The sequence below is a fragment of the Sceloporus occidentalis genome, unplaced genomic scaffold (assembly GCF_023333645.1).
Source record: "Sceloporus occidentalis isolate IW3139 unplaced genomic scaffold, rSceOcc1.0.p SCAF_82, whole genome shotgun sequence".
NCBI lineage: Eukaryota > Metazoa > Chordata > Lepidosauria > Squamata > Phrynosomatidae > Sceloporus > Sceloporus occidentalis.
The window spans coordinates 1,946,139-1,964,644 of NW_028317062.1; the positions used below are offsets into that span (position 1 = coordinate 1,946,139).

An 18,506-nucleotide genomic window follows, 5' to 3' on the forward strand; every position below is an offset into this window, starting at 1 on the left:
TTTTGGTATTTTCACTATATTTGGGGGGGGGGGGATAGTAACTTGTGATTGGAAAATTCACTCCCACAGTTTCAGGTTTTCAATAACTCTCCTTTTTTGACAGATCCAGAAAACCCTGGGCATTTAAAAGTATTTTCTTAAAGAACCATTACAAAAATGTTTTCTTTGTGATCAACAGAACTCCATTTCATTCTCCGCTAGCGAAATCCTGGATTTCATAGGTGGTTAGCGGGGGAAGACATTGTTTATGAAGGAGTCTGAGGGGAAGGCAGAGGGTGGTGGGGATTAAGAGATTTCCTCCTAGTGAGTTACCTGAGAAATTTGTGAAAACCCGCGAGAATGCAGCAAATCTATTTCTATGTAGCCACTGTTGTGCCTCCTGAGGGGTTGATGTAGGCAAAAGGTTCTACAAGAGAAACGTACAGAGAGCTCATGATACTCCAGTCTGAGTAACAGGTACCAAATCAATGCTGGATAAAACGGGCATTTCCGCTGCAAGAAGAGAAAGCTCGCAGCCAACTATGGGGTAATTATGTTTCACACCTTGGCTTGAAGCGGCAAAGCCCACAGTCTAACGAACATTTTGAAGATCAGTTACTTGAATATTACAATGTTACAAAAAAATAACAAAGCCGTCTCCACTTGTGATCTATTTGCCCAGTAAGTACAGAGTCCTTTTTTCGGATTAACCAGTTTACATAGCAGACAGATGAGCGATGGGAGGGTGGGTTTTGAGTGATACAATATCTGAGGTTTCTTTCAATATCTAAACATGCGAGTAATATCAATTTCCCCTTCTACAATAAAAATGTATTTGCTCATAATGCATAGTGAAATCCTTCAGTGAACCAGAGTAAAGAATTAGCCGATTATGTGATTGAGAGGGTGGCCAATAAGTGGAACAGCCTCCCAGCAAAAGTGGTGGAGACGAATTCTTATCTGCCATCAAATTCTATGCTTCGATGTTATATTTGGCAGAAGAGGGCCATTGAAACTAGCATGTCAAAGCATTTCAAACTCATAGTTTAGCAAATAAACCAGTGTCCCCTGCATTTTGTGTTCTATGAGATCCTTTAAATCCACATATCTTCTTTACTAATGGCCAACTAGCAGCTGCTACCATTCCAATCATGCTAGAGAAAGCGGGAATTGTAGCGTATGAGCGACTGGAGAGTTTCCTCCCATGGTTTACACACAATGTAGTAAAGTGGCTTACTGGTCGTATGCATCAGTAAACACTTGCCAATTAACCGGTCATTGATCATTTTCCAGTGTTATCTTCACTGGCCATGATGCTTGGTGCCTGTCTGTGCTCCTAAAGGGGTAAAGTATTTGACAAACTTACATCAGCAATAGGGGCAGGAGGCTCAGGCTGGTGATTTGGAGAACCATTCCTAAGGAAAAAAACAAAAACAAAAAAACCCCACATTTGTTAACACAGAATTTATCCAGTAGCAGCTAGGCAGGCAATTTCAAATTCTTCATTTACAAAATGACCTGAAGGCTTCTGAAAATGTTAGATGACTGAACTGATTTTTCACAATCCCAGTGTGTACTGGGCACAATCTCACATATGTATTATTGTGGGGTCCAACTAATCAAGAGTGAGGGAATGCAAGCAGGTTCAGAATTTTTTTTTTTGCTTTAGTCCTAGTAGGTGCCCATTCACACACTCCTTAGTATTTTAGCAGCAAGCCAGGAATCTGAATTTATATGCCTTTTATGTGCTTTAGGATGTGCTCTCCTTTCTGTACACATTACTTAAGATGTGGGAGAGTATGGCTTTAGCAATTATGTATCTATGAAAGGGTCTGTAAGTTAGGTGACCGCAAAAAGCTTGTGCACACTTACGTGCAAAGTCATGTTACTTTTTTTTAGGGCTGCAACTAACGATTATTTTAATAATCGATTAGTTGGCCGATTAATCGGATAAAAAAATTTAATTTTTTTAAATTTAAAATAATGTAATAAAAAAACCGTACAATTTACACTTTCATCTCTTTATTGTAATGGCCTCTCTCTCTCTCTATTCACCTTCTTATTTTAATGACATAATAATAAAAGCTACAAGAACCCAAACACTGTTTCTCAAACTAGGTTTTAATACAACGTTATTAGTAAATATTAATTCATATGTTAACTATTTTTCATATTTAATAAAAACTGAGAAAAAAGCCTCGTTTATATTTTTTTATTTACCAAACTGCCCCCAGTTATGCACATCTGACCCCCAAGCTTGCCACTCTTCCCCCATATAAGCCTCAGCGTAAGTGAAGGGCAGTAACCGAGGCTGTCTGTGCGATGCAGACCCCCACCAGCTGACAGAGGATGATCCTCTGCAGGAGACCTCGATTCTCTGTCAGCCGGTGGGGGTCTGCACGATGTGCACAGACAGCCTCCGTTACTCACCTTCACTTACGCTGAGGCTTCTATGAAGCTGCAGCGAAAGTGCCTGTCAGCAACGGAGGTTCACAAAACACCAGGGAGTCGGGAGAGAGGCGAAAGTTGTCTGTGCGTATCGCACGGACACCCACCGGCCGACAGTGAGGGGAATCCAGGTCCCCTGCAGCGTTGCAGGGGGAACTGGATTCTACAGTTATAATCCGATCTCTGTTTGAGGTCGGATTATATAAGGAGAGGAGTTTTTCAGAGCATTTGCTCGATAAAAATCGATTTGACTAACAGATAATGAAACTCATTGTCAACGATTTTAATTATCGATTTTATCGATTAGTTGTTTCAGCCCTACTTTTTTTTGTTAAAAAAACAACTAATTTATGCAGTTCAATAAATGAGACGCCCAATATTCAGTTTACTAAAAAAGAATTCTAATTTTTCTGAACAATTGTGGGAGCCTCAATAGCAGTCGCTGCTCAGCCATACTGTATATACTTGAGGTGCATAGAAAAAAAGAGCAAAGAGACGGTTTGGGCTTCTTCCGGGTCTAGCTCGGTTTCCCACACCCTTAATCAGACATCTGTTCTGTCAGATTTAAAGACGGCTAAGTGATAAAACCCTGTTTACTAGACTAGAGATAATAGATCATGGAAGTAGGATGTCATCTGAAGCCTGCTCTTGACAACATTGAAACAAGCGATCCACATCTCCAACTTTGTAAATATAAGTTGGACTGTCCTTCCAGAAACAACAGCACAAGTCAACGTTAACAGAAAAAAGAAACCAGACTAAGCAATACAGCCATTTCAATCTGACACAGTTTCTAGACACATTATCTATGCTCTGGCCATGCATGGAAACAATGTCTCAGGAATTAAAGTTCTGTGTTTAGCACACATTTACAGCCAAACATGCGCACATCCAAGGTAAAAGAAAAAAAATCAAATGACAGAAAAGCTATATGATGCTGATAAACATTAGTGCTATTTTGTTCAGTTTAAATTTGCACAAAGTGATGGCTAAGCCAAGAGGTCCCCAAACTGGAAGGTTGGGGGAGGCTTTGCCTTCAGAAGAACCTTCCTCTTGTAGCTCAAATATCAAAGTCCCCCCATTTAAATGTATGTAGCAAAGCAGTATTTCTGCATATCATCAAGTCCCTGGACCTGTCCGTCTGCCTTCGTTTCATTCTTTTGAATAGGTAACGTTCAGTGCATACAGAATAATACCTGCATACACTTTTAGAAACGCACATAGACAGAGTATTGTGGCTTCAGCCCACAAAGCGTCATAATTTGTCAAACTATACATGTTACCCAGGGCACAATGGTAGAAGAGCAAAGACAGAGTTACAATAATCAAGGTGGGAGATAATAAGGGCAAGGACAAGTGCCTTAGTGGCATGTTGTGTTAGGAAGGGACGGATGTGGGCAATGTATTTAAGATGGAGACGGCAGATTTTAGAGACAGACTGAATGTGGGGTGTGAACGAAAGGTTGGAGTCAATAGCTCAGTTATTAAAACACTACCGACAAAGGATTACATATACAAACATATACATACACAGATGGTTCCACACAAAAATAGAATTTTAAAAATTTAAAACTCAACAGAATCCATTCTGGGGCTTAGGGAGGTATCTTTCGCAGGTGCTAGCATACATACAAGAAGCCGGTAAGAGTTCTTTGTTCAGTTTCAAAGATAAGAAAAAAAACAAAAAAACAAAAAGTGTCACTTACCCTTCCCCAACTGGAAAACTGTGAGAAGAAGTGTTAAACCCAGGGGAAGGAGCATTTGAGACAAATGTGATCTCTGGCCAGGGTGAGCACTAGGAGAAAAACACATTTAGTGTTAATGGGCATTGGTGATGGAGGTTATGCATTGTGAAGAGGAGCTTGGATAAATGAAAGTGAATTCAAGTCACTTTTAAAAAAGATTCCAACAAATAAAACAAGATGGTCACTTACTTGAAATATTGACTCATGGTGACAAGAACTGGAGTCTCTTGACACCAGTCAGCATATAGTAACTACGAATTCTAGACCTCATTTGCAATCAGCATGCATTTTGTCCTCAGATACCAAATCCCTGCCCCAACTACCTATGCCCTCCTGAGTTTGTACTGGAAACCATAACACTTCCAAGCTCCTGCCATATGCCAACTAGCCCCACTAACAGCCTGGGACAGGGCACCATTGGTCCCTAAAAACTCATGAGACATGCAGGACTGCTGACTGGCAGAAGCCAATATGCTTACAGAGAATAAAACAAGTGATTTTGCTTTTTTGGAGATACCTCTGTGAGAATGGTGGTTTCATAAGAAGGCTGGTATTTCTCTTTTTCCTGCGGCGTCCGCTTCTCCATCTTTTCCCTGTCCGTCTTCTGTTTTCTATCAGCGCCTTTTGGCTATAAGATTCCCAAAAAAATAACAAAAAAAAAAACCATAGAAATCATGCTAAGGCAAAGTGATATGAGCAGGGTTTATTTTAACACATGAAATATTTTCTCCCAAGGGAAAGCCAAGATGATGCATTTGTTCGGGGATATACAACACACATTATATATCTCAATGTGTGCGTGTTAGCGTATCAGGCAGCGTTATCAAGCAAGCATATGGTGTTAGAGTGTGTGTGTGTGTGTGTGTTACTTGATGGGGTCGTCGTAAGTATGTTATCATATGGGGTTATGAGAGCATGTGTTAGTATTTGGAGCTAGCATGTGTGTAGGAGGGTGTCAGAGTATCGCGTTGGTATGTCTGAGGAGTGGCTCCTGAGAGAGGAGCAGAAAACAAAAAATGTGCGTGTATGTACGTGTACAGTGTTAGAATGCATGCGTGTTGGTTATGGGGGACCCAAGAATTACTGCACCCCAAGATTTCTGATGGCAGTATGCAGATCATATGCATTATCTATATATAGGCGTGTAAAGGTCTGCTTGCTTAATTCACTAAACTTGTTTTCGTTGTGCTTCATTCAAGGTCACCACAAGAATCCCTTTGCTTTTAGTGCACACTAGAAGTCATTAAGTCAGCAGCAGTGAGCGTATGGGTATGGTCCTGTAGCACTATTAGAAAAGGGGGAAATACAAAACATCACTGCTAAGAAGCATCACTGCTACAGAAGATGTTGGTCCTGGTTTTAGGAGCGTACAATTTATAATTATGGGGGGAGGGGTTAATAAAGTGGGATTTAGCGTAAAATTGCTGTTTTTAACTACTTGAATTCACTATGCACAGAGTTGTCAGCAAACAGAGCTGAGAAGTCCATGCATAATGCATAGTTGAGCCAGTGAGGTGACTCAAACCTCGCTTATATTCCTATGCATTATACAGGGCCAGCTAATCTCTCCCTGCAGCATAAATTCACTGGGACTAGCCTTTCATAATGAACAGGGAAGTCATGGAGCTAAAACAAATCTCTCATCAACCCCTCCATCTAGTGAAGCACTAAGGGTAGGATATACCCCATGCGTAAACTCATCAGTCTAGTTTATTCTGCTTTGATTGCTAGACACCAGGGAGCCTTCGGCTTATTGTCTGAGTCACTAAGTGCAATGGCCATTATATGTACGATGCATGACACAGTCTTCCCTGATCTTTCTGAATGACACATGCCCATAAAAAAAAAAAAAATCTCCATGCTGTTGGAAGATACCCTTCCCGGCTTTCCCCGAGCACATGCTGGAAGTGTCTGTTCAGAGCCCAGTGCGCATGTGTGGAAAGTGCTGCTACTGATTTCAAAGGGAGCACTTTCCTGCCACTGATTGACTGCTTCAAGTCGAACCATGGAGGAGGACAGCATCTAAAGCAGAGCTGCTTCTTCTGTGTCACGCAAGAGCTTTATTTTTGAATTTTCATTTTGGTGGAATGTATGTTAAAGTACTCGGATTATATACTCAGAGGATATAAGGGACATTATGATTTTATTTAGCGCCATCAGATAACACAGCGTTGTACATTAGACTGTCCCTTAAAATAATTCCTTACGAACCACACACCCGCAGCACAAGATATAGCCTATTGGCGATGCAGGGGTTAAACATGGAAAAGCAAGTTTACTTTTTGCTGTAAGAAAATCTGTTTACAGGTTGCACTGCTTCAGTTATTCTAATCCTGCTGACCAAGGTCAAAAATATATGAATACATTAACATTGCCTAGCTGCAGGGAACCAATTCTTTTCTCACGTTCTATTTTAAACAAGATTACTCTACTAAGGCATTTGTACACAAGCTACTTTTAAATAAATCTGAAGCATAAACTACAGTCACGCATCACATAACAGACTTTGCAAATTGCCAATCTGCTGGGTTTTTTTTTGCCCAGGTTTTATTTTATTTTACCAATGTGAATAATAAGCTTAAACAGGAATTAGAAATAGGCAATAGCCGGGATGAGAGAGTACCCCTTTCAAAACCAGTACTAAAACTAATTTTAAATGGGGCTGTAAACAAAAACAAAATATAAAGCAGTTGACCAACTAAAAAAACCCCAAACAAAACAAAGTTAAATGAACTTCCATTCAAGATGCAGAAGGTAAGGGGTACCCCATTTTCAGGGAAAAAAAACCAAACAAAACAGAAGGGGCATATTGGAAATATTTAAAAAAAAACTATACGACACATTAAAAAGTTAAAGTAATGCTGTTTTATATGATCTACTGATGAATGTATTATATTTATATATATTTTTTTTTTAATAAAATCTCCTTCCCGCGTGTGGAAGACACATTAATGTTTGGGGTTGCGTCCGTCAAGCATATATACCATGATTGTGAGTGGGAGGAATGGCGTGACTAGCGCTAGCCGTAGATTTGGCTTCACAGAGCAGTGCTAGCTTACTACAACCAATGCTGGCAGACGGACTGCTTTTTGAGAGAACAGTAATACTGTTTAAATTAACATAAATCCCCCCCCCCCCAAAAAAAAGCTGACATCTGGCCAGTTACAGAATGCTAGTTAAACCAGTTGTACCTCTATGGAAGAAGACATTTCCTAGAACGAGGCTTTGAGGTCAAGGACATTTTAAGGCGTTTACTAGAATAAATCAAACTAATTTCAGATGACAAAATTAGAGTGCAGTGATCCTTCTATATTACTCAATGTAAAGACAGAAACAAAGGAGCAAATCTACTTGTTTATATAGAAAACACCCTATAAATCTATATATAGTTATCTATAGAACATATATGGATATGGAAATTTGCTGATGAACAAACCACAGACATCACATTCTGAGACATTGTTGAAAACCTTCTCAATGGTTTGGCCGCGCAATTCTCATTTATGATTTGGAATACAGGTTTCCATAAAACAGACATTTTACTAGTTTTTAGAAAACAGATTTTATTCTAGTGTGCATCTTATACAGATGTTTAACCTGACAATCTTGTCCATACCTTGAAGACCTTGATCTGACAGCTGGCTGAGTGTATATGCTCTGTATATTCTCCGTTTTCGTTCTCCTTAAAGGTGTCTATCTGGATCCGGAAGGGAACACCTTTCTCGCCTCCGTGTTTCCGCATGGTGAATTCAGTGCTAATGCAATGAACCTAAATACAGAAGTAATGTGTTAAGTTAAATACATGCATTAAAAAAAGGCTTAGTTTTGGAAAACAGGAAGTTCTACTTACCGAGAGCTTCTTTTCCCTGTCAATCCCTGGTGACACTAAGGATAGACTCCTCCTCCGTACCTGATAGGGCAGGACTCAAACTTTAAAAGGGCCCTCCCCTCCTACTAAACACCAGTTAATACCAAAGACCACACAGGCAAAGCAATCTGATGCAACAAAATTTATTGAAAGGAAGGGAGGGAACAAAAACGTGTCACCAGGGATTGACAGGGAAAAGAAGCTCTCGGTAAGTAGAACTTCCTGTTTCCCTGCCATCCCAGGTGACACTAAGGATAGATTTACCAAAGCAGAAGGGTGAGCAAACTAAGGAGACAAAACAGCCTCAAGGATCTTCCGACCGAAAAGAGTCCTCCTGAGCCATCTGGTCGAGATGGTAATGCTGCACAAAAGCGTGGAGAGTCTGCCAATTAGCTGCCTTGCAGATCTGGTCGGGCGAAAGACAACATCTTTCGGCCCAGGAAGTGGAGACTGCCATTGTAGAGTGGGCATGGATCCCCACAGGAGCAGGTTGGCCGGCTGCAGAATATGCCAAGTTGATGGTCGCAACAATCCACTTAGCGATGGAAGACTTGGAGATGCTGACACCCCTGTTGGGTCCTGAAGAGGCCACGAACAAACGAGAGGACTTACGCAGGGGTAGAGTCCGTTCCAAATAGATGGTGAGGCATCTCTTCAGATCTAGAGTGTGAAGAACCTCTTCTTCAGCTGAGCCAGGAGCAGGAAAAAAGGTAGGCAACACGACCTCCTGGTTCTTGTGGAAAGGCGACTGAACCTTGGGTGCGAACTCTGGCGGTAGAGAGAGAACCACCTTATCCGGGAAAAAAACGGAGAAACTGTTCCTTCATAGACAAAGCCTGGAGTTCACAAATCCGACGAGCGGAAGTAATGGCTACTAAGAAGGCCGTCTTCAGCGATAATAAAAATACAGAGAAACCGACTGAAGAGGCTCAAAAGGAGGCAATGTAAGTCTACGAAGGACGAGATTCAGGTCCCACGGAACCATCCTGGTGACAGAACGAGGACGCATCCTGACGATGGCCTTGGCAAAACGTCTGATCACAGGCAGAGATATAAGCTCAAACCCGAGGAGAGCACTGATGTCAGAAATATGCACCTGGATCATAGAAGGCTGAAGTCCACAGTCGAATCCCTCCTTGAATAGAGGCAGAGGAACAGGCAGTTGGCAAAATCCCACCAACTGTGAAATCTCTTCCAGATCTTAATGTATCGCAGAGAGGTAACCTTCTTTCTACTCTGCAGAAGAGTCTCAGCTACAGGAAAAGAAAAACCTTGCGCTCTCAGCAGTTCGCGTTCAATCTCCAGGCCGTCAGGTGGAACACAGCAGGGTTTGGGTGTAGGAACAGACCCTGATGCAGAAGGTCTCTCCAAGCTAGGAGCTTCAGAGGGGGTGAGAGCCCTAGAGCGATCAAGTCGGAATACCAGACTCGCTTCGGCCAGTCTGGTGCTATCAGGATCACAGAGGCGTGGTCCTTCTTGATCTTCTGTAGGACCCTGGAGATTAGAGCAAACTGAGGGAAGACGTATGCGAGATGGAAATTCCATTCCTGTGAGAAGGCATCTATTGCCAAGGGATGATCCTGAGGTCTGAGGGAAAAGAAAACAGGAATCTGAGCATTGTCTCTGGATGCCATCAGGTCGATCTTGGGCAAGCCCCACCGTTGGACGATTAGATCGAAGGCTACCGGATGCAGAGCCCACTCGCCGCTTAGCACAGGAGTTCTGCTCAGGAAATCTGCTTGAGAATTCAAAGTGCCTCTGAGGTGGACGGCGGCCAGAGTCATGTGATGGGACTCTGCCCAAAAAAGGAAATCCTGAGTGATATATGGAGAAGCCGAGGACTTCTTGTGCCCCCTTGTCTGTTGACATAGGCTACCACTGCCTGCGAGCAGATGTTCCCAGTGATGCAGAGCTTTTTCTACTGCAAGTAACTCCAGACAGTTCGAGGGAAGAAGTTTCGTAGCTGGGGACCAGAGACCTTGCACAAACAGGTCTTGACACGTAGCTCCCCATCCCTTGATGCTGGCGTCTGTGGTGAGAAGTACTTTGGAGACAAGAGACCATCTTTTCCCTGCGTCAAGGACGTTCTGTTGGAGCCACCAGGAGAGGGAAGCTCTGACCTGCGGAGAAAGACAGACACGCCTGTCCAGAGCCAAATTCGAATGCCCTCTATCCTGGCAGTCAGAAGGAAAGCTTTCCCGGAACAGGAATCCAGACGAAGACCCAGGAACACTAGTTGTTGAGAGGGAACGGTGCAGGATTTGTCCCAGTTCAAAATCCAGCCGAGATCTTGTAATGTGTCGACCACCGTGGCAAGGTGAACCCGAAGAATCTGCGCCGACTGGGCATGGATAAGCATGGATTATCGTCCAGATAAGGAATGACTGAGATTCCCTGAACTTGGAGATGGGCCGCCACGACTGCCAAAAGTTTCGTGAAGACTCTTGGGGCCGCCGACAATCCGAATGGAAGAGCTTGAAACTAAAAATGCTGGACAGTTGAACCCCCGAGGAATCGCCACTCTCAGAAAACGTTGATGAGATGGATGGATGGGAACGTGGAAATATGCATCCTTTAGATCTAATGAAGCCATGAAGTCGTTGAGGCATAAGGTGTCGAGGGTGGATCTTACGGTTTCCATCTTGAACCTGATGAACTGGAGGTGACTGTTCAAAAAACGCAAGTCTATGATTAGGCGAAGACCACCCGGTCTCTTGGGGACCAGAAAAACCGGAGAATAAACCCCTTGGCCCAGTTCTGGCCAGGGGACAGGAACCAGGACTCTGAGGTCTGACAACTGCTGGATGGTGGATAACAGAACTGACCGCCTTGCCTGGTCTGGAGGAAGAAGGGAGGTCAAAAAACGGTCTGAAGGTCTGGTCCGGAATTGAAGTTGATAGCCGTGCGATACAATGGCTCTCACCCAAGGGTCTCGGGTGAGTGAGAACCAACTGTCGGTGAAAAAACAGAGCCTTCCTCCCACCGGAATGGAGAAGGCGTCATGCAGCGTTCTTGAGGTCTTGAAACGCTTTGGGGAAGGCAATCCTGTCAAATCTCCCCCTTCCACGAGGGAATCTGCCTCGGAAGTTTTGTTCTCTGGACGAGGGGTTGAATCTAGAACTATGGCCTCTAGATTGTGCCGGGAAGAAAGGCCGAAAGGACTGCCGTCTTTTCGAAGGAGGCTTACGTTGAGGCATCCAATGCTTGTCCCCTGTGGTTTTCTCCAAAAGGGACTCCAGCTCTTCCCCAAATAAAGTCTTACCCTTAAAAGGGATATTAAGAAGTCTGTTCTTAGAGGCATTATCCGCTGCCCCGGCCTTGAGCCACAAGGCTCTTCTAGCTGCAACCGAAAGCGCTGAAGCTCTGGCCGTCATTCTGATGTTTTCAATGGAGGTATCACAGAGAAAATCCACGGCCAATTTCACAGCAGCAACATTCTTAAGGATAGTCTCCCTGGAGGTTTTGGCAGCAATATCCTCTTCGATCTGGGAGAGCCAAATCTTGACAGCTCTGGAAACTGAGGCAGAAGCAATTCCCGGTTTAAAGACAGCAGCTGAAGCCTCGAAAGATTTCTTAACCGCAGCTTCGGCTTTCTTTTCCATCTGGTCAGAAAAATGACAGCCATCCTCAAGCGGCAGAGTAGTCTTCCTGGAGACCTTCATAACAGCAGTATCCACCAGCGGGGTAGCACAAAACTCAGCAAAGTTCTCATCAAAGGGAAACATGTGTTTAACCCGTCTGGACAGGTTAACCCTCCTTTCCGGGAGGTTCCATTCCTGCTTGATAATGTCAGAAAGCGCAGGATGAACAGGAAACGAGGCAGACTGCTTGGAGAAGCTGGCACCAAAGAGTCATTTTTCTGGGTGGAGACCTCCTCCAAATGCATAGCTGACTCTCACAGCAGAAATTAAAGTCTCAATTTCTTCCACCGGGACCAAAAATTAACTTTCCTCCCGGATCTCTCCTTCCTCTGAGGAACCTTCCTCTACCTCAGGATAGTCAAACTCAGAGTCTGAGTACAAAGGCTGACGCCGCAGGAGAGGAGGGTCTTGTAACGCTGGAAGGTGATGATAGGCAGGAACGCAGAGAAGGTAGACTGCATCTCCTCTAAGTCAGGTCAAAAACTCCCTACCCCCAGACGGCTCAGAATCCGCTACAGATCTCAGGCAAGCGGAGCAGAGTTTCTTCCTAGAATCCTGCAAAGCCTTGTGACACCCAGAGCATTGGGCATGTTTAGACTTCATAGCAGCTTTCTTAGGCTTGTCCTCAACAGAGGGCAGCTCAGAATTATCAGGGGCCGACATAATGAAAGATGCAACAGCACCTGACCAAAAGAAAACAGCAGGAACACACATAGCAGCCAAATCACTTACCATATATATATATATATATATATATATATATATATATATATATATATATATATATATATATATATATAGTGAAAAGGGAGCTGAAATTAGGCTGTAATCTGCAACAGCAGAGAGTTTGGCGCCAAAAATTTGAATTTTGACCAAAACGAGGCTTGGAACGCACAACCGGAAGTGCAGACGCCCGAATCGGAAGTCTGCAGACGCCATTATGGCTAAAGCCAGTAAGCCGCAACAGCGGCATCTAGCCGCTGAATCCTCAGACCGGCAGGCGTCCCCGGCCATAGGAGGTGCCGCGCTAATCGCCGAGACGACGACGGCGCCACCGCAGCAGCATCCAGGAACCGGGACAAGCGCTGGGCGACGCAGCACCAGCCTAAGGTGCAAGGTATCCCCCAGGAATGGGGGCTTAGCCTGGGGAAAACGGCTCAACCTAGAGCCGAAGAAAATAATAAAAGGTAGACGAGTCCCCCCTACCTGGTAGGGCAGGAAAAAAAAACAAAACTGGTGTTAGTAGGAGGGGAGGGCCCTTTTAAAGTTTGAGTCCTGCCCTATCAGGTACGGAGGAGCAGTCTATCCTTAGTGTCACCTGGGATGGCAGGGAAATAAAGATCCTATGTATAGTTTGTGTGTGGCTGTGTTCTATTGTAACAATGTACATCCCTTACTAAGCATTAGTGAATGTTATTAAATGCAGGGTATATCTTGGAAGGCTTTCCACAAGATTTTAGAGTGTGTGAGAATGTGTGCCATTCCAGTGAAGAGAGCATTTGCGAGGTCAGGCACTGATGAGAAAGCCTGTTTCACAGTCAGCCTTCCAATTCATTCCAAAGGTGTTCAATGGAGTTAAGCTCAGGGCCCTGTGTAGTTTAGTTTACTTTAGTTTCTCCACACCAAGCTCATCAAAGCATTTGTTTAATGGACCTCTTTGTGCACTGGGGCACAGTTGCGCTGTAACAGGAAAGGTCTAAACTGGTACCACAAGCTGGAAGCATGCAGTTGTCTAAAACGTCTTTCAATTCTGGGGCATTAACATTACCCTTCACTCAAATTAAGGAGCCCAAACCATCATTCCTTCTTTATCAAGCTTTGTAGTAGGCACTATGTATTCTGATAGGTAGCGTTCTCCTGGCATCTGCCAAACCCAGATTTGTTAATCAGACTTCCTGTGAAGCGTGAATGAACACTCCAGACAAAATGTTTCCACTGCTTCAATGGTGGTTTGCTTTACACGGCATCAGCTAACGCTTGGCATTGCACATGGTAATGTTCAACTTGTGTGCAGCTGCTCGGCCACGAAACCCATTTCCTGAAGCTCCCGACGCACAGTGCTTGGCGGATGTTGCTTCAAGAGGCAGTTTGGGACTCTGTAGTGAGTGATGCTACAGGACAGGTGATTTTTATGCGCTATGCAGTTAAGTTCAGCAGCCCTGTACCGGGTGTCTATGGTCTACCACGATGTCTAAGCTGTTACTCCAAGACACTTCCACTTCACAATAATAGAACTTAAAATGGGCCGAGGAATATTAAGCAAGGCAGAAACGTAATGAACTGGCTTGCATGAAAGGTGGCATTCTATGACAGTGCCATGTTTAACGTTTCCCATTCCACTGCTAATGTTCGCCTATGGAGATGGCGACCTATGTGCTTTATTTTACAAACCTATTAGCGATGAGTGGCTGAAAACCCTTAACTCATTAATTAGAAGGGGTGGCCGAGTACTTTTGGTCATGTAGTGCATATGTATATTTGCACAAAGCAGAATACGTGTCTATTGATTTGTTTTTATTAAAGGTTTCTGTTAAGGTGCAAACTTTTGCACTTTGCTCCAAGATCTCCTTTACATATTGAACTATAGAAGGCTACATATACTTGTGCTGAATGTATCTACAATATGAACAGCTGTATCCTCAGTAGGGACCAACAGAAACTACCCAAAATGTCACCCTATTCTATTCAGATACAAGATGGACAATACGTTTCTTATCAGTGACAAAGGAGATAACCTTGAAGTCTGTTAAGATCCTGAGAATCACAAGGAATACACCCCCCCCCCCATACATTGAATTGGTCATCTTCTCTCCACAAAGTTAATGGTGTTTTATTGAGAGCCTACTTGTTTGTTTTCCCATTGGCTGCTTCAGCAAAGCAGCACTGCTGGGTTATCTGCACATGTGCCATTGTTCCTGGTTAGTCGGCTTAGAGGCCTATCAGCGCGTCTCGCAGAAATTCAGCAAAGTATAAAGACTCGATGGGGGTTGTAAAGCAGGAACAGGTGTGTGTGAACAAAACCAAATCATGACTGTTCCTTTAAAAATCTCTACAAACATATCAAATATAACAATATTAATAGACAATTGCGAATGGAGAACCAGAAAACCCCGTGGTCCAACAATTGCTTGGGGATAGCTTAATGCACAGCAACCCACATGGGTAAGAAATACTTACTTGAATAAACACAGATGTTCTTTTTGAAGGATCCCACAAAAACTCAACAGTGTTTAGCTGGTTTGGATGTGTCCTTGGGTCAATTATACCCACCGACATGGGAATATCTGAAACACATCAAAGAACAATATAACAGGTAGATCCAATTCTAGTGCTACTTAATTATAAAATGTTGGTGACTATAATAGGCTCACAAGCCCCCTTGTAACAAATGGCTCAAGCTCCATGGATAAAAACATGGTGGCCATGGTTGCTTTTTTCAGATGGAGCAATTCACATTGCAGCATATTAGTTATGTGGATTGGATTTCGGTTTATTTCTACTCATTATGTTTACTGGTTTTAGATCTATGTCTGCACCGATAAGGTGTCTGCTTTCACATCCCAACAAAAATTATGAATGCGGGAAAGGATGTATCCAACATTAGCAGACATGATGTTTCCAATGCTGTATTTTGTTATAAAGGTGTCCAATTCAGCATAGTGGGTAGAACAGCAACTTTTACAGTAAAATCAAGAAGAACATGTTATCTCAAAAAAAAAAAAAGTTAATAGATATAGTTAGTACATAACATGTTCTGTCTTCCTACCAATGTCAAGTATTCTGTCCCCAGGCCTGTTCCATCTCCACCCTTCCAGCTGCTGGTGTTCGGTGTACTGAAGACGCCTGTCGTGAAAAACCACACGGAAGATGCTCTGAAGAAGAAAAAAAACCCATCTCATTCATAATACACATTTCCACCAGTAATACTTATACAGAAGCTCCATGCACTAAAAAAAAAAACACAAAACGCAAGGATGTCTTGTAAAGTATCTGTCATGCAAAATACCTACGGTTAACAAGGCATCTTGCATGATGCCACATCCAGCCATAAATGGATGACATGAAACGCATCCAAGCAGGGTATATTCAAAGGAATGCCAGATGTCTTGCCTTGGGTGCCCTAAAATCATACAGGGTCCAGGCAGTGGGGTCACAGCGGACGCAGCACCTAGCATCTTCAGAGTTATGGAAAATTAACCATATTTCTCAAATCATAACATGAAGATGTTGTGTGTGCCGACAGTGTGACCTCCTGAGTTATAGGAGACATGGCAAGAAGAGGCCTAAGAAGTAAAAGAAATAACAATGGGTCACCTAGCTGCCAGGCAGATAGGGGGTGTTTGGTACCTGTAGGCTTTTAACATGTGGGGAAGTGATCACCCCAGAGTTATTAATGTACACGTACAAACAGAATATGACATTTTAACCCCTTCGTGACAAAGGCCATTTTAACATTTCTGCGCTGCTCGTGTTTAGCTGTAATTTTCTTCTTTCCCATTTACTGAACCCACAAGTTATATATTGTTTTTTTCAGGACAAGAAGGGCTTTCTTTAGATGACATTGTTTTGATTGTATCATATTGTTTACTGTTAAAAAAAAAAGTATAAAATATGGTGAAAAATTTAGAAAAAAATGACTAACTTTTAGTTGAAAAATCTTTTACTTCCTTGTTCAAACAGCAGGTCACATAAGGCTGCTTTAGAGGCTGTATCCACCTTCCAAGATCTTAACCATACTGCCCGTCTGGCCATAAAGTAATCTTCCATTTTCTATATCAACAGGGCTTGATAACAGCTGCTCCCGCTGAAGCTGCTTTACTCTGAACCATTCTCCTAACGGCTGTTACAGCTCTCTCATCCATAGCGTCTCTGAGTCCCGCTATCTCACCTATAGGAAGCTTGGTTTACTTAGATAACTGTGCAACTTGCACCTCTACCTTTGGAAGCTCTTGCCATTTAATATCTTCTTGAAACTTGAATTGCTTAAAATGCTTAGAAATAAAAGCTCGATTGCTGGGGTTATTCCACTCCCTCTGCATCAATTCCACTAATTTGGGAGGAATAGGGGAAACCCTTCTTAGTTGCTCTCGGTTGAAACTGAAGAACGCAGTTAACTTCTTTAATAAACTTGTCAATTTCTTGAGGTGGAAAGTCAAATCCGTCCTCTGGATTAGTCTCAGATGAGCAAGAGCATTCTCCCGAAGAACAGACTATGTCGCCTTTAATGCCTTTTGCAGGTGACTCAGGTGCAGGAGATTTAGCTTTAAATGCTGAAAGGTCTGGGATAAATTACCTTGGAACCAGCATAAGAATGACTGCATGTCTTTTTGCTTTTCTTTTGCCAAGATGTCCGCAGCACTGTTGGCAAGTCCTTTTTTCTGTAGCCGTCCAGGAGCGGCATATTACACTCTGCACAGGCTATATATCAAGCTTTAGAAGCAGCTATTTAGCAGGAGGAGCAGGAGCATTAAAACCAATGCAAGACAACCGCGTGGACTCTTGTGGTCAGTCAGGTTTGCACAGCTTAAAATAGGCTGCCAAATCATCAGAATTGGCGCCATAAAAACGATCCGTCCCGCTCATGCTAAGATCGCGCTACAGGATCACAGTGGAACGAATAGCCACCCGGACGTTCGTTCCACACAGCTGCACATGCTCCTCCTCCGTAACCAAACAGGATAGAGTGAACGCTGCCTCTGTAAGCCAGTTACGAGGCGCGCAGTACGGAACTTCCACCCGGGAAGTTTAAACCGCAGCCAAACACTCACCCCCCCCCGGCAACAACCCGTGTGCCGCACCATCAGAAGAATCCACTAAGCTGTTCACCCTACGAGGGACAAGAAAGAACTGAGGACTCTACCAGTTTGCCGGCTTTTATGGGTAAGAGGGGAGGAGTTTACTTTTTGATTGGTCTTTCAGAAGCTTGTCGTGAGGGGAAAGAACAACCCATACGTACTGCCACTATACGCAGGAAAAATAGCTTCCGAACGGTTAGCAGGTTTCTGACAGGTGCTAAATACTACTGTGAACAAGATCAGTGGTGAGGAATCAAACAGTGCAAGTGGGGTGTAATTCCACTGGCATCAACAGTCATTGAAACCAAAGTCAATACAAACTGCTGACATTTTGTTACCAGCGTGGGTAAGGGACCACAGGTTTGTGTAATACATTCTTCTATAGATAAACTGCTGCACTGATCGATATGTTTAAAATTAATCTATGGACGCCATGTGTTTCATGCAAACAAATCAGTTGGTGTGGAAACCAAATCAATAATGTAGTTCCAGTCCGGAGAAAAATCCATCCAGATTCTGTTTGTTTATACAAAATACGTAAAATGTGTCCAGAACAGAGCACACATTGAATACACACAAGCACAGCCAAACAATAACAACGGTAACAGGACTCACAGCGCCATTTTGATTAATCCAGAGAAAAGGCTGGGGGATCCTTTATTTAATCTTATTTGGAACAAAGCAGCCGTTCCTGCCATCCAGGTGTAGTATGCGATAAACATAAAGGGCTACTCTAGCCAACATATGCCCTTTAAGACATAAAATAGATGAACGTCACTTTTAAATGAACGGGCTTTTAACCAGCCAGCTCTAGTGCATGCAAAGGTTAACAAAACCCATAAAGTGGGCGCACTTATTTAACGGGAGAGCTTTAATCCCAGCAAACTGGCTCAAAATAAGGACAGTGGATGGGGTGTTATGAAGCCACCCTGGAGTGGCAGTGTTTTCGCCAGGTAAGACTATATATCATTTTTAAACAGGTAACATATGCATATTAAAAGTACTCCCAAAGTACTTTAATATACAGTCT

At 43.2% G+C, this 18,506-nt stretch overlaps 1 protein-coding gene across 2 annotated transcripts in view; it reads right to left on the bottom strand.

The window, feature by feature from the left end:
• Positions 1 to 18,506, bottom strand: part of LOC149285244 (transcription factor CP2-like) — a 32,301-nt gene that overhangs the window by 5,502 nt on the left and 8,293 nt on the right. Inside the window, exons 4-10 of one of the 2 annotated variants that reach the window (XM_089495549.1) lie at positions 15,448 to 15,553; positions 14,859 to 14,965; positions 7,789 to 7,941; positions 4,690 to 4,800; positions 4,134 to 4,222; positions 1,346 to 1,394; positions 313 to 406 (exon numbers count right to left, since the gene is read on the bottom strand). In XM_089495549.1, the coding sequence (XP_089351675.1) occupies positions 313 to 406; positions 1,346 to 1,394; positions 4,134 to 4,222; positions 4,690 to 4,800; positions 7,789 to 7,941; positions 14,859 to 14,965; positions 15,448 to 15,553 (709 nt within the window). The remainder of the gene's footprint in view (positions 1 to 312; positions 407 to 1,345; positions 1,395 to 4,133; positions 4,223 to 4,689; positions 4,801 to 7,788; positions 7,942 to 14,858; positions 14,966 to 15,447; positions 15,554 to 18,506) is intronic. The other variant, XM_089495550.1, reaches the window with a different exon arrangement.